Source organism: Cyrtonyx montezumae, unplaced genomic scaffold (assembly GCF_038088225.1).
Source record: "Cyrtonyx montezumae isolate F1298 unplaced genomic scaffold, pur_monq_1.0 scaffold_31, whole genome shotgun sequence".
Taxonomy (NCBI): domain Eukaryota; kingdom Metazoa; phylum Chordata; class Aves; order Galliformes; family Odontophoridae; genus Cyrtonyx; species Cyrtonyx montezumae.
In genome coordinates, this window is record NW_027072036.1 from 3813720 (window position 1) to 3829645 (window position 15926).

The following is a 15926-nucleotide window of genomic DNA, read 5'->3' on the forward strand; positions in this document are numbered from 1 at the left end:
CTTTGCTGTTACTTCTGCATCAGCAGGAAGAGCTGACTCACACCGAGCTCCTCTTCAGCACGTCAGCATCTGCTGACATTTCCCAGCACCTGCTTACGCTCTCCGCAGCGATTATTTGCATAATTAAAGCTCAGATGTCGGCTGGGTCACGACACTGAACGACGAATTCCAGGTGCTACAGCAAAACGAGCCCCTCCTGATGGCAGTAGGAAGTTAGCTGCTCTGCCCTGCGGCAAGCCAGGCCCCTCCTGCTCAGGACACGCAGCACCCTGAGCCCGGGGACACTCCGTCCCCCCCCCCCTCCGCTTCTGCTCAGCGCTTCCCGCTGCTCTCCCTGCTCTCCGCCCCATTAACCCAGCAGCAACCCGTTTAAAAACCCATCCCAGTCCCGTCCAGCGGAGGGGGAAATGATGCTCGGCCGTTTCCTGGAGCTTTGCGAGCCCGTATCCGGGCGGTGGGCGGCGGTTCAGGCCGCGGTGAGGAGCCCCGAAACCCGGAGCCCCGAAACCAGGAGCCGTTCCCAAACGAAGGGTTAACGGAGCCCTGGGGCAGGCCGGGAGCGTGGGGCGGAGAGAGGGGCGACGGCGGCGGCGGCTCCGGGTAACGGCAGCACCGAACGCGGCCGCATCGCGGTCCCGATCCCCATCCCCATCCCGGTCGCCCCCCGAGCCGCTCGGTGACCGCCGGCCCCCACCCCACGGGCACGGAGGATGGACCAGTCGGTGGCCATCCAGGAGACGCTTCTCGATGGGGCGACGTGTCGAATCATATCCTTTGCCCTGTGCGCGTCCACGGGAGGGATGCCGACTTCCCTCTTTTCGTCCTCGCCCCGTATCCCCCCCCCCCTCCTCCGTTTCCACGTCGGTTTGCCGTTCCTTGACCCGCTCCGCACGCCGTACAGGGAGCCCTGGCTGCGGGGCAGAGCGTGGAGAGCCGGCTATTGGGCCTGGTGGAGCGCGGCGGGCAGCACGCGTGGGTGCCGAGATGGGGCAAGCGGGGCCCGTGTGGGGGGAGGAGGGGTTTTTGGGTGGGGTGGGGTCTGCCTGCACCGAGGCATTCCCTCCGCCTCTGCTCCGTGCTTGCAGGATCTACGTGTACACCCACCGGCGGATGGCCATCACTGCAGAGGATGTCTGGCTGGAGAAGGTTATCCCCATCGCAGAGGGGTTTGCGGTGGAGGAAGGTACCCACGCGCTTCGGGGCTTAGTGACCACCTCCAGAGGGAGGGATGGAGGGATCTGGAGCCTGCGTATTGTTGTTGTTGCCTCGGGGTCTACTCAGCCCATCACGTTTTCTCTGTAATCCCTGGTGAAGCTGATGCATCTGATGGCACAGCTGGAGGAGGGCTCTGCTGTATCAGTCGTGGGCTCCAGAGCACCACCCCGAGCTCCTGCAGGGCCACACTGCCCACCCCTGCGCCTGCAGGGAGCAGCTAGATGACATCTGAGGGCTGTGCTGAGCAATCCAACCTCCGAGTGTTAAATCAAATACTCAAAATCCTGTTGCTCAGCATTGTAACCGAACTTTCTTTTCTGTTTGCAGTGATACCTGACAGCGACCTTCATGTCGTTGGTGAGTTTGGGCGTTGCTGTTATGCCAACAAATGAATCTTAGAGCCGTAGAATTGCTTAAGCTGAAAGTTCATAAGTTCATAAGGTTGGAAAGGACCTATAAGATCATCTAGTCCAACCATAAGGGACCCCTAAAGGTGATTTGATCCCTGCAGTGATCAGGGACACCCACAGCCCCATCAGGTTCTTAGAGCCTGGGTGGCCTTCTCCTGGTCTGTCGCCACCAGCCTGGCTGTATTGCTCACTCAGGTGCAGTACACTCTCCTGGACTTTCCTTTTCCACTTGCTGTACCCATAGATGTCTTTCTTATCCTTCTTTGTGCCCCTTGCCAAGTCCAGCTCCAGCTGGGCCGTGGCCTTCCTGACCCCATCCCTGCTCAGCCCAGCAGCATCTTGTGCTCCTCGTGGAGTAGCTGTCCCTGCTTCCACTGCACTCACTGTCACTAAATGAGCAGAACAAAACATATCACAGAGAGTGACTTTTCTATTCTCAATTGCATCCTCACGCAAAACGTGAAAAGGAAACGGGTAAGACGTGGGAGAAACCCGCTGATGAAAGCCTGCAGGCATGCAGAGAGCAGAGGTGGGGCTGAGCCCTGGGCAGCACTGACTCACGCTCCTCTCTCGTCCCGGTGTCCCAGGTTCGGATGTGACCGTTCGGATCCGTTCCGAGGGCGATGGGCTCACGGTGCAGTTGCCCTTCGGTTCACACACACGCGTGTTCCTGCAGGAGGTCGGCAGGTGCCGTGCAGGTACGTGGTAGGGATGCGGGAGCCCAGGCTGCTTTTGCACACGCGTGTGTAAGAGAGAGAGGCGATGCTTTGCACCACCGTTCTGCAGCGCTGGGCGGCTCAGCGGAGGGGAGCAGCACCTCGAGCCCGTGCTGGGCGGTCAGGCCAAACTGAGCTTCATTCTGGGTGACCACAAGGAGAAAGCTGTCCCCTCCCGCACTCCGTGCTCGCTTTTCCTCGGTACCGGCACCGCGCAGCCCGCTGCTCTTCTCGCCACGGTTTCCTTTGGGTTTTTATTGAGGCGGAAGCACGCTGCTGCCGGCCCCAGCACTTGGTGCTGCGGTCAGGGCCGTCCCCGGCTCCTGCGTGGGGCTGAGAGCCGCCTCCTGCGGGCGGAGTGGGGCGGAGCGGGGCCGGGGCGGCCGAGTGCCGCGATGTCGGCGGGCGGGCGGTCCCGCCGAGGTGAGCGCTTATGGGGAACCGCTGGGAGCTGCTGGGGTCGGGACTCGGGGCCCGGGGCCGAGATTCGGGGTCCGTCTCGACTCGCGGAGCCGCCGTCCCGTCGGATCCGCCGTGCCCGGGTCGGTCGCTGCCCCCGCCCCACGCCGGCTCCGAGCGATGGGTTTGAGGGGACCCCGCGACCGCGGTCAGTGCGTGGTTGTGCTTTGGGGGGGGGCACGCTGGCAGCTCGTAGTCCCGGGGAACGCTTGTCGGTGCCCCCAGGGGTGGGGGGCGAAGGCTTCGCTCTGTGCAGCTGCGGTTCAGCCCACGCGGTGCTCGCGGTGCTCGGGGGGGGGGGTGGGGGGCACGGAGCCTCCGTGCGGGGTGCTCGGCAGCACTGGGACCCCGAGGGCCGTGTGCCGTGCCCGGTTCCGGGCTGCTCTTTCCTCGATGGCGAATCCGGTGTCGGTTTTCACGCGCTGCGGCTGCGACCTTTCAGCTGTTGTTGGCCCGGGTGCGCCCCGTGTTTGTGCCGTGCCGTGCCGGGCTGCGATGTCCGCTTCTCCCCCTCCTGCTCCCAGGAGCTGCTGCTGTGAGAAGGGGGCTTGGGAGAGAGCACAGAGAGCAGAGCAATGCCGGCAGTGCGTGGCATTCAAAATAGAGGTGAATCCATTTCTGCTTTACCTGCCTTTGTGTGGGCTGGTGCTGCCAATCCTCTCTATTCTCCGTCGGGAAGAGATGAGTTCTGTTCGTCAGGCGTGAGACAGAGGCATGAAATGCACTGGGCCGAGCTGGGGATGTCCAGCTGTGCTGGTTAATGTGGGCTTTGAACCAACTGGGAGGGACCTGGATGTGAACTTAGGAGGAAAGCTACAGAGTGGCAGTGGAGCCGGGTGCTGTGCTGGGATGTTTTTGTTGCATGTGCAGCACAGGAACGCCCTTTGCGTTGTGAGCTCTTTGGGAAGCAGCTCTCCTATCAAGCCCTGCCTCTGAGCTGTGACAGAATTGCCTTCTCAAGGTTTTGTTGTGTGTTTCTTCAGACTGAGTTGTTCAGGGATCTCTCTTTCCATCTTTTTTTTTCTCTTAGAAGAAGAAAGAGCCATCACCCAGGGTCTTTTGGTGCAGAAAGTAACACAGAGTGAGGGTTTGTCTGCTGTTTTCCATGATATCTCCTGCTCTGTCATTATGTGATCATGAGCACTGAGTGAGCAACTTCCATATGCAGATCAAAGCACATTTAAATACTGTGCAGATGCTGCCATTTGCTGCTAGAGCACTCCTGGTTCCTTCTATGGATTAAAGCTGGTGGATGTGTCAGGGAATCACGCTGTAGAACGGTGTTAGAAAGTTGCTGCACACTTCACAGTGAGTCTTTGTTGCTGCTGCAGTCCCTTCCAACTGCAGGTCCTGGTTTGGGCCATCCACGTTCTGCTGCTCTCTTATCCCTGCACAGAGCTGATTGCTTCTGTGCCTGGCTCAGGGATTACATGAGGTTGTGTACTGCTAAAACAGTCCACGTTAGGCTGACAGTTTACAGCCCCCTTTGGCTTGAGCAACATCTAGTTAGCTCTAAGCTTATCAGAAGGAAACAGCCCATTTCCAGGGCTAATCTCTTTCATAGGAGAATCCTTTATAGAAATTACTGCTGTTGATGAGGTCAAAACCTGAAGCTGTGACGCGTGGCTGTGATCTTTGGGTCACACTGTGCTGCACAGCACACGGCAGGCACTGACATCTCCTCCGTGGTCGATAGAGTCCAAACTTCTGCTCCCTGCTCCAAAAGCAGCAGCAGTCCAAATGCTGTGCCCTTTGCTGCCAAAGTCCAAGCTGCTTCTTGTCGTTGGGAAGATGCATGGCACTGTGCTTGTCAGGAGCACTGCAGAGGCTCAGGCAGCTCTGAGTAAGTGCTTAATGCCTGCAGAGAACATACACAGCTCCATCCCAGTGCACGCAGACGGCCCCGTGGTGCAGCTCTGCTGGTGGGCAGAGGAGCTCTCGGTTTGGCTCGAGGTGTGGGCATATCTTGTTCATTTAAACGTGGAGTTTTTGTTGAAGAACATAAAAACACACATCCGGGGAGCTTCTGGTTGGATGGGCCCTGAGGGAGCGTGGTGCTGCTGGTGGATCCGTAAGGAGGGTCGTGTGTGATCCGTAAGGAGGTTTGAATCATGTGTTCTTCTGGAAGCAGCCACTGATTAATCCTCTTAGACAGCCTTTCTTCTCAGAGGGCTCTTTGGGCAGAAGAGGTTTTCCAGGCTGTGAGTGTGGCCTCTTCTTGTCAGTGTGTTTATACTCGGAGTGCTGCACGGAGTACTCAGTGTTCTGTCTGTGGGATGTGCTCGCATCCCAGAGGATGCAGCACAGCAGCAATAATGCTTAATCATTCCTCTGATCTGCACTCAGCTGAATGAATCGAACCTTACGAGCTGAAGATCATCTTCTGCATCATCTATAGATCTGTATGCCATGTATCATAGCCCTGGGGTTGCCTTTTGTGCACGGACGCATACAGTGTTCTCTCTTTTGCCCTCCTAGGAGCAGAGTGTCATGGCTGAAATAAGTGCTGCAGGCTCTCCCAATGTTGCTAACATAGCATTATGGGATTACTCTTGTACCTGCATCTCACTGCATTTGCATAGGGTCTGCCCTGTTGTTTCTTTAGGAGCATGCAGTTTGCATTGAGCACTGTTTCTGCTGCAGTGTGATGGGTTTGCACAGGGACAGTGCTGCACTGCCTTGCAGAGAGGGCTCCTGAGCTTTGCTGTGCTGCTGCACAGAAAGCCTTTAAATAGCAGTGTGCTTTTTATTTTTTTCTTCCTTTCTTTGTACTTCCTGTCTTGCTTCAGAAAGGCAAAGCTTATCGTTTTAGCACAGCTTTCTGCATGCCTGGGATAAACCCCAGGGGGGTGGGCAGCTCTGCAGCCCTGTGCCACACTGTGTGCCCTTCCTGCCTATCCCTGTACCCTGTCAGCCCATCAGATAAATGACAGATCCTGAGATAACCAGGGCACTTTGGTTCACTGTGCAGACCTAAGCAACGTTCTGCCCATTGGTTTCCCTCCTGTTTGCCTGTGGTTGATAAGTTAAACACCACTTTGTGTTTCACGTGAAGCTCTTTTTTTGCTTCCAGAAGCAGTTGGCTCTGAAGGCATCAAGCAGAATGGAAAGAAGCTTGCGGTCACTCCGAGCTGGAGCCAGGACAGCACGGACAGGAGTGCTCCCAGGTGTGGTTTCTCTTCTGACTTCACCTGAATCACACTCAAAGTGATCCTCGTGCCCATCTGGGAAGGGTCAGTGAGGTGTCTGAGTGGTGGCAATGTTCCCTTGCCTGTTCAGATCTGCTTCCCCTCAGCAAAGGATCTCAGTACTGACAGTAAATATAAAGCTGCACAGTTCTGGGTGCATCTGTGGGATGCTGCACAGTTGGAACGAGCTGCAGTGGGCAAGCTGTCGGTGTTCTGGTGCTGAGAGGAAGAAGAAGAAATTGCAGAGAGCTTTCTGACTGGTTTCCTGGTCCTCAGCTGGAAAGCAAGAGGGGGAACTTGGTCTCTGTGGTCCCAGTGTGTCTGTGCAGGCAGCAGCCAAGAAACGTGGCTGCTGCATTATCTGCTTCCATCTGCTGGCAGTCACCAGAGGTACCAGGATCCAGAGCAGGAGCCGGTGGCTTTTTGAGAAGACAATCTTCAGATTCTATTAAAGAGAGGAAAAATGAAGTCCAGCATCAGTATGCTATCAAAACTGGAGTGGGAATTGGTGTGCTGCCTCTTGGAGCCCGTCCTGCCAGTCCCCCTATTTGGGCATATTTCGCTGTGCAGTGTGACAGGACTGGCTGGCGTTGTTTGTTTTGAATTCAGAGAGCTCTGGCTTCTGGCCACCACATCTAGTAGATACACTCTTAGAATGTTAGGGTTTCATTTTTCAGTTCCCAGGACTTTGTGGACCCTGCTGCATATCCTTCAAAGTCCGCCTCTGTGCCATCCTTGGCGCTCACGTGCAGGTTGTTGACCTTACATTGATGCTTGTGGGAACTCCTGAGCTGTGGCAAAAGGAGCTTACAGTAACTCACAGAGCCCACAAGATACCAACTAAAACCCCCATCCACCCCTTACTAGACAGAGATGGGACTTTTCCACTACAAAAACAGATTTTCATTCTGGTGTCATCAGGAGGGTTGAGCAGAGGGGGTGGAATTGGCATCGGCCTGTTCCATGGAAAAGGAAATGTGTATGGTTTTATATCAACATCCAGGCAGGCAAGGTCAGCTCTGATCCGACAAGCTGCACCGGGTAAGCCAGAAGGGTTTGTTCTTTCAGTTGGTTAAACTGGTTTTTATCTAGAGAAGGTCTGAGCTGTCGTAAGAAATGCTCATTTCACTCTTGTCTGCTTGTTCCCCATGTTGATTGGTGAAACAGACAGGAAGATTTGGATCACGTCCCCAGCAGCAGAACGAAGCTGGTCAGGGTGTGTGCTTATCCTGAGCTTCATCTCTCAGTTCTGCATTCCCTTACAGGCAAGGCAAACTCAAACCAGAGGTGACAGCTGAAATGGTGCGGTCCTCCGGCGTGATGGTTTCAAACGTGGCTTCGATCTTATCAGAACCAAAGTTTGGGCTGCGAGATACCATTGTCAAATCTGAGCTTGTGCAGAGGGAGGATTCCTACACGTACATCCAGAACTTCAGGTCATGATCTTTCCTTACTTTGGATAAGGTTTCCTGTGCTTGGAGATGCATTGGTTCCATGCAGCCCTGCTTCCTCTCTCACTGCTTCAGGTCACAGCTTAACCCTGGTGCTGTTCTAATGAGCTCCTAAGAGCTTAGGAGGAATAACTAATGGTGACCGAAAGCTTTCCTGTGGTTAAAATCCATTTGTGCTGGTGATGTGATGAATTTATCACGTCAGACTGCTACTCCTCAGCTCTGTTCTTGTGTCTTTTTACACTGCATGTGAAAAATGTCTGTTTTTCCTGTAGAACAGACACAGAAATGTGCTACTGTAATTAAATCACTGTAAGAATTGAATCTTTGTCACATTGTCTTAACCCTCCTCGGGAAACAGATTACTCCTAAACAATTAGTAAATACATAGGTTAATAACAGTGATGTTTGCAGCTCCAGGATTTAGCAGAAGTGAATTTCTTTGCAGGTTTTTTGTTGGGACTTACAACGTGAATGGTCAGTCCCCCAAAGAAAGCCTCCAGCCCTGGCTGAGATGTGACCCTGCACCTCCAGATGTTTACTGCGTGGGGTGAGTGCCTCCCTCCAGCTCTTCCCTCCAAACCTCAACCCTGGGTTGCTTTGCTTGTGAACCCGTAGCATGGAGGTGTTCAGCCAGGACACTGCAGCTGAGGAATGTTTGCATTGCCTTACTCTGCTGTGTAGCTTCAGTGTGTGTGTGTGCATAGCCTGAAAGGGCTGCTGTTCTGGTGGTGTTTGGGCTCTCTGGCACTGCAGTTTTCCAACATCTTCAATGCAGTTCAGTATAACTTAGCTTTACGTTCAAGACACGTCTGAAATGAGCATATCTGAAAGATCCAATTCAGTTATAATTTTAACTGGTTTAGTTCTTTTCCTGGAGGAAAGGACTGGAGAGTTATAAACAAGTGCGTGCATCCACGGGTTCCTTCCTCTAACGCAGTTTCCAGGAGCTTGATCTGAGTAAAGAAGCCTTCTTTTTCAATGACACACCGAAGGAAGAAGAATGGTTTAAAGCTGTAACTGATAGCCTTCACCCAGATGCCAAGTATGCAAAGGTAAATGTGACTTCTGGGGAGGTTTTAGCGTGGAATCGTTTTCCACTCGGGCCTCTTTTCACCTTGTTTTCCTATTCTCAATCGCTGTGTCTTTCAGAGGGGCATTGTCTGCAGGCTTTTGCTCAGTCAGAATGTGACGTAGGCAGTGTAACTGTGCAGAGTGCCAAAGCAGGGGGCAGGCAGGACAGCTGGGTGCCGTGCATTAGCAGAGCTCCTCCTGTTTGGGGGTAGAGAATAGGAAGCATCTCAGTGTTTGCCCTGTCTGTCTACTGGAATGCATGCTTGAATGAGCTGTCAAGGCATCTTGGAAGGAATACTGCTTGTGTTTTGGCTCCTGCTCCTTACTTCTGCTTTGTCTCTTGTCAGTTGTCTAAGGGAAGCTCCTTCTATGGGCTGCCTGTGCCTCGGGCTTTGCTTTGGTCTTCTGCTTCCTTTACTGCAGTGTTGGTCCCTGGCTCCCTCCTGTGCTGTGCTGCTGGAGTGCCTGTAACTGTGTGTCAAGGTGGTCTGTTGGACAAGCCTGCAACTCTCCTCTGTGTATACTTTGACCTGTGTTCTGGGCTGGGAAGCAATGTGCCTTCTCCTGTTCTGGTGTTTAATGCAACAGGATCTGTTTTTCAGGTGAAACTTGTGCGACTCGTGGGAATAATGCTTCTGTTGTATGTGAAAGCGGACCTTGCTTTGAACATCTCTGAGGTGGAAATCGAGACTGTGGGAACTGGGATCATGGGGAGGATGGTAAGAACAACAACTGTGCATGAGACTTTGGAAAGCCCTGGGAGCCCCTCTCCTTAGATGTGGAGGTTACTCTTCCAGCTAAAGGATGCAGCTGCATTTAGAGACGTACAGTCCTGGCCCTGTGTTGCTGGAGGGAATTGCCATCTGCTCTCAAAGCCTCACAGACCTCGGGGCCAAAGCTTCCTTGAAAGCTTTTTCCTGATTGCATCCTCTGGGCTGTATGAGGCCATGAGGATTGCCCGATGGCTGTCATTTTGCCCAAGGCAATTAATGCGAGGAAACACAATTACAAGAAACCCATCCATCCAGATTATAATTTTCCTGAGGGGAACTTCCTGGCCTCTTGCCATTCTGCACCATTGGAATGAAGTCTATGTCCTTTCAATGTCATTTCTGCAGCTGTAACTACCCTGAGCCACATACTTCCTCCTCCTTCACTTTCAAATCTTTATGTTTTGTGCTGAAAGCTCTGGTTTGTTGCTAAACAGGTTTCAGGACTTGCTCCTGGCTAAAATTCATGAAGCAGTTAGTGCTCACAGTTATCAATTGGGTTTTCAGCCTTTTCCTTCTATTGGAGTTGGTCTGCCTCAATGTCTTCCGGACTGTCCACACTGCTTTATCTCACTTCTGCGTTCATCTGCTGTGTACAGAAACGTTTCTGACCTCTGTATTTTACCTTTCAGGGTAACAAAGGAGGCGTTGCCATAAGGTTTAAGTTCCATAACACCAGTGTGTGCGTTGTGAATTCTCACCTTGCAGCTCACACGGAGGAATACGAGCGGAGGAACCAGGACTTCAAAGACATCTGCTCTCGGATGCAGTTCTGCCAATCAGATCCAAATTTGCCACCTCTCACTATCAGCAAACACGAGTATGCTTCTCGTTTTGATCACGTGGATCACTGCAGGAAGCAAGGCAGAGCCAGATGAACGTGGTGGGCTGTTCTCTAGGCAGGGAGGTGGGGTGTGGCTAGTGCTTTAATTGCTAGCCTGGAAGGGCCAGAAGCACTTTGCTATAACTCTGGTTTTGATAGTGGTCAGCTCTGTGGTTCTGGCGTGTCAGTTGCCTGCTTACACTCTGACAAGCCTTGTTTTAGTTCTGAGCACGAAGGGGGCAATAATATGCAACAGTCTCCTCAATGTGTTGTGGTGTTTAGGGAGGAATATGAAAAGCACCAGCTATGAAATATGGTGACTAACATGCAGGGTGGGAATTAAAAATGGCAAAGGCAGAAAACGTGGCTTCTCTCTCAAGTTCCAGCTCTCATTCATGCATTGTGGTGCAGAAAGACACGGCATCCACCTGATCATGGTGAGACTGGAGGGCTCACATGGAGCTTTCAGGCATCTTTGGGCCCGTGTGCTGACTTCTGGTCTGTATTCTCTTTCAGTGTGATCTTGTGGTTGGGCGACCTCAACTATCGGCTGGAAGAACTGGATGTGGTGAAAGTGAAGCAGCTTGTAGATGAGAAAGCATTTCCAGAGCTTTGCCAATATGACCAGGTACTGATGCCTCATCCACCTGCAGGTGGTGCTGAGGGTACTATTTAGGGACTGCTCAAGTGCTCCTCAGCTTCCTCAGTGCTGAACATCTCCCCTTTAGCTCATTTGGGAGTTGTGCTTGAGCTCGTTCTGTTTTTCTTCTTTTTCTCTTCTGTAGCTAAAGAGGCAAATGAATGCGAAAGCAGTCTTCGAAGGCTTTACAGAGGGAGAGATTTCTTTCCAGCCAACATACAAATATGACGCTGGCTGTGATGAGTGGGACACAAGGTACAGTGGTTGCTTCGTATGTGACACCGATGCTATCCTTGAAGGCAGTAAAAAGAAAGCGAAAAAGAATTACAGAAATGGGCCTTGTTCAAAACACCTGGCTCCTGGGAGAGCAGTGTTCTGCCTTGCATCGTTGCTCCACCTGTCCTGTGCCTGGAGGCTGTAATTTTCACCTCTCTGTCCTAGTGAGAAGTGCCGTGTTCCAGCTTGGTGTGATCGGATACTCTGGAAAGGCCAGAACATTGCTCAGCTGAGCTACCGCAGCCATATGGCTCTGAAGATCAGCGACCATAAGCCAGTTAGCTCTGTGTTTGATATTGGGGTAAGTGTGGCAGTACTGAAGGAGATAACCGCTGACCTTGTCCTCTGTGTGGCTGGAGGGGGAGGAGGGAGGCTCTCCTGCTGGACTGTCCCCACTTTTATGGCATCCACACAGAACAATGGCTTGTAAAATAGGCTGGGTAATGTACTGAGCATGGTAAGCTCTGGTTGTGTTAAGTGAAGGTTCACTTTGGCAGAATAATTGAAGAGTATCTGCAGGTATTCTTAATCATTTTCACAGAAGCTTGCAGTGCAGGAATGCTACATCATTGGCAGCTCAGGAGTGCACTGTCAAACTTCGTAAATGGCAAACAAACAAAACCCCTGACTGGGTGATTCTCTTGCCTCTCTTGCTGGTTATAGCAAGTTTCTTTATTGCTGAATCCTGAGGAGGTCTTAGAGCATTAGTGCTCCCAGGTGCAATGTTCCTCCAGTGCATTGTATTAATAAAAACTGAATCATTTCGTATGTTTCAGGCCCATACGTTACAGCTATCCTGTAGAAGCACAGTAAATACGAGTTGGTGCTCTGTGTGTCCTTTTCAGGTGAAAGTTGTGAATGAGGAGCTCTATCGAAAGGTCTTTGAGGAAATAGTGCGCTCCCTGGATAAGATGGAGAATGCCAACATTCCCTCCGTGACCCTCTCCCAGAGAGAGGTAGGCTCTGTTCATCTGTCGCAACTTGCTGGACAAAACACCCATTCCCAGACCCCAGATATGTATTCTCATGGTAGCAGTACTTTAGGGATGCTGGGCCATACAGTCCAGTTCCAGCCGAGTATAGTGACTTTCAACTGTTTTCTGTTTATAAACCCTATAAATACTTGTTTGTTTCTGATTTAGATGCAGGCAAATGTCGTTCAGGGTACCAGGCTGAAATACATAGCTGTGTTGTGAGGTGGAGGGTGAAAGACTCATATCTCTTGCTGTTACTTGTTCTTGGAAACATAGAATGTGAAATTCTGAGGGATTTGGAGAAGGTCACAAGACCAGCATTTGCTTTGTGTGTTGGGGACTATGAAAGATAAGTAACCCAGAGGCTTACTGCTACCTTGTTCTCATGTTCCACCGAGGTCGTTTGAGGGGAGCATTTGTTTTAAAGGGCACGCTGCTGCATACTGTGTAAATAACTGTAATCCTTTTTAATCCTGGAAGAGGTGGGATGTGGGAGCAAGAGGGTTAATCTGGATATCTTGCTGTTTAATGATTAAACTATGGGACAGCAACGTGAGGAACTGCTGCCGGTGCTTGGCAAGGGGGGATTGGCTGATGGTGTGGACTGACGTTTGTTTCTAGTTCCATTTTGAGGACGTCAAATACATGCAGCTGCAGGTAGAGAAGTTTACAATCCGCAACGGACAAGTGCCCTGCCAGTTTGAATTTATCAGCAAACCAGATGAGGACTCTTACTGCAAGGAGTGGCTGATTGCTAATCCCAGTAAGGGCTTTCTGCTGGCAGGTGAGCTCCTCATTGTTCACTTTGTGTTAATGAGTTAATATTGTCACATGTTGGCTTTGTTCTTTCTGCTATTTTGAGAGTGCTGTGCTTGTTTACAGGCTCATTGCTTAAATACCATTTTTAAAAGTCAGTATGGTTTTCTTATCTCCTGTCAGATTCTGAGATCACAGTTGAGTTGGAACTGTTTGTTAATAAATCAACAGCTACACGCTTAAACTCTGGCGAAGAAAAACTTGAAGACATCTTGGTCTTGCATCTTGCCAGGGGGAAGGATTATTTTCTGTCTGTAACAGGGAACTATTTGCCCAGCTGCTTTGGGTCTCCCATTCATACGCTGTGTTACATGAGGGAACCGATCCAAGACATGTCAGCAGAATCCATCCGGAATCTTGTGAGTTAAAGATAAGCTTCCCTTCTGAACCCACAGGCACCATTTAAACTAGGTGATTAAGTCTTATTTATTGCCACAGAGCTTTCTTTTGCTCCCCTGGTCCATAGTCTGCAAACGCTGATACATCTCCACACCTTATGGTAGTGCTTTGCATGGAGATGAACAAACCCATTTCGGGTACAGCACTGTCAGTAACATGACATTTGCTCTGCTTGCATGTTCAAAAAAGGTGTGTGCAAAGTGTGACTGAGAGCATCTTTTCTGTCTGTGCTTATGATACGACTGTGCCTGACACAGCAGCCTGTGAAAACCGGTGTGTGCAACTGCACACTTTAACAAGTCATAGTTCTCATTTGTAAACTCTGAAGCAAGTTGAACAAGAAGCAGACCAGCTCACTTTGTTCTCTATTTATTTTTTTCCTCCTTACTTCTCTCTCTCAGACCCTGATGCCACTGGAAATGTATGATAAAACTACTCTAGCTGAAAAGCCTCTGGAAATTCCCAAGGAGCTGTGGATGATGGTGGATCACTTATACCGCAATGCTTCCCAGCAGGTTGGCAGTGCTTGTGCTGGAACTGCAAAATGATTGGTTTGCATTAGGTTAAGTTTTGGAGAAGATGCTAATAATGGATGTTTGGCTAACGGTAAAGAGTGAAAAGGGTATTTTTGAGGTAAGGGATCCTATTAACCTTGGGTTGCAAAGTTTTGTGAAGATGATGCTGCTTGTGTGTGGTGTGCACCAGCAGCTGTCCTTTTGCACTGCTCTTTACTGCAGTCCCACAGCCTTCCTAAAATTGCTCTCAGTAAGGTTTGTGCTGATAACTGCCAACCTAAGGAGATTTTTTTTCCTGCCAGTTTATAATGGCAGTGCTTTATTTACCCAAATAACTTGTATTTTCCCTTGAGATTGATTAATGGTGGCCTTTGCAGGAGGACCTGTTTCAGCAGCCAGGCCTCAGGTCTGAATTTGAGCAAATCCGAGACTGTTTGGACAAAGGAATGCATGATACCCTCCGTATCCTTTTAGACTGATGTCTGATTGGGCTCGCTAAAAGGTTTGATCAGTCCTTTGTGCTCTGTCACAGTTATTAAACTGCTCTCTCTCATCTCGTGGTAACTGAGATGTGCTGCTCTTTGCTGCTGCTTGCAGTCAGTCCTAATGCCCCTGCTGAGTCCTTGCTATACTGATGGATGATTGTTGATGAACTGCATCAGTATCTAACTGCCAAAGGAAATAGTTTGCTATGGGGTCAAGCAATTTAACTCAAAGTTGTGAACAGCAGTTCTTGAGGACTTTAGCAAAGATTAGTGTCGCAGCAGAAATACTGCCAGAACAGACCATGCTGTGCTTACCTCTTCCTTAACCATCTTTGAACCAGTTGGCAGCAACCACTCTGTGGCAGAGGCACTGCTGCTCTTCCTGGAGAGCCTGCCAGAGCCAGTCATCTGCTACAGGTCCTACAACAGCTGCTTAGAGTGTGCCAACAACTACCTGCTGAGCAGCCAGGTAATGCCAGCTTCCCTGGGAGACCATTTCAGGAAGGAGGCAGACTGGTTTATCCTAGAAAAATAACAGCGTTTTGCTATGAGTAACTTAATCTTCTCATAAAGGAAATGATACAGAACTTGAGTTATTAAGAGCAGATCCTATTTGCAGACAGTGTGATGTTGGTAGCAGACAAAGCTGCCACGTTATTGTTGTTTCCTCAATATGTAATGTTCTTTTCTCCACCCAGATTATCTCTAACCTGCCAGAGTGCCATAAAAATGTGTTTGAATATCTAATGGCATTTCTACGAGAACTACTGAAAAATTCAGGAAAAAACAATTTGGATGTGAATATTCTAGGTAAGATGAGCAAAATAAGCATTCTGTTCAGGGTTTTTTTTCAGTTGGTAGAACAGAACGTAATTCTCTAAAGTAATTGCAGTCATGGTCTCTCCTGTTTTGAAGTATTTAATTATCAAAACCAATAGAAGAATACCATGCTTGCAGTAGCCTGAAAGAAGTCTTACAGGGTCACAGAGAGGTCTGTGTGTCATCAGTTGATCTCACCCCACCCTGAAACCAGGCTCTCTCTCATTTCAACTAATTGAGATTGGTGGAATTACCCTCAATAGCTTGCTGTTGACTGGTGCTCTCTCTTTTTTCTCTCTCCCTTTTAAAAATGCAGCTAGTATATTTGGTGGCTTGTTACTCAGACCTCCTCCTGGACATCCCATGCCTGATATAATGGAAAAGAGGAAGGCTCAGCAATTTATCCATCAGTTCCTCCTGAGAGAGAACAATTTACCATGAATTTCAGATGCAGCTGATTTTTTTAGATATCAAACTACTGTAAAAAATAAATAAAATTGTACAGTATACCAGTTTTTTAATCACAGTATTTTATACAATCTTTTGCTATTAAATGCAGCTCAGGCATTTAGCATCAGCTGTTCACTGTTAATAAGCTGTAAAGGATACTGAATTCCTAAATAAGCTGTATGTAGACCAACAGAACTATAGAAGCCGATATAAGCTCTTGTATTTAACTTGTATCAAAGCACAGAGTTTTTAAGTCCTTATTATTTAAATAAAACCATCTCAGTGCATTTTCCAGCCTGCCTGTCTGCTCGGTTTCAGAGTGCGGCCGCACTCCCCCTATCCCCACTGTATGATCCCAGTCCTACTCCGCCCCACCCCTCAGCGCAGCCCGCGCTCGCACGCGGTCGCACACTGCGCATGCGCGCTGCCCCTCTTCCCCCCCCCTC

General features: G+C 50.2%; 1 protein-coding gene across 2 annotated transcripts; it reads left to right on the forward strand.

Moving 5' to 3' along the window:
- Positions 1 to 1054: 1054 nt before the first annotated feature.
- INPP5B (inositol polyphosphate-5-phosphatase B) lies at positions 1055 to 15703 on the forward strand. 2 transcript variants are annotated; one of them, XM_065744772.1, is made up of 20 exons: positions 1055 to 1183; positions 1543 to 1572; positions 2213 to 2323; positions 5874 to 5967; positions 7254 to 7424; positions 7888 to 7989; positions 8380 to 8494; positions 9116 to 9232; positions 9916 to 10103; positions 10623 to 10734; positions 10892 to 11001; positions 11188 to 11323; positions 11868 to 11978; positions 12618 to 12780; positions 12936 to 13171; positions 13613 to 13726; positions 14104 to 14188; positions 14553 to 14680; positions 14910 to 15021; positions 15347 to 15703. In XM_065744772.1, the coding sequence occupies exons 1-20, from the start codon at positions 1111 to 1113 to the stop codon at positions 15469 to 15471; spliced, it is 2433 nt and encodes an 810-aa protein (XP_065600844.1). In that variant the 5' UTR covers positions 1055 to 1110; the 3' UTR covers positions 15472 to 15703. The 2 variants fall into 2 exon arrangements, with proteins under 2 accessions (XP_065600844.1, XP_065600845.1); XM_065744773.1 differs by lacking the exons at positions 1055 to 1183; positions 1543 to 1572; positions 2213 to 2323 and adding an exon at positions 2716 to 2764.
- The last annotated feature ends 223 nt before the right edge of the window (positions 15704 to 15926 follow it).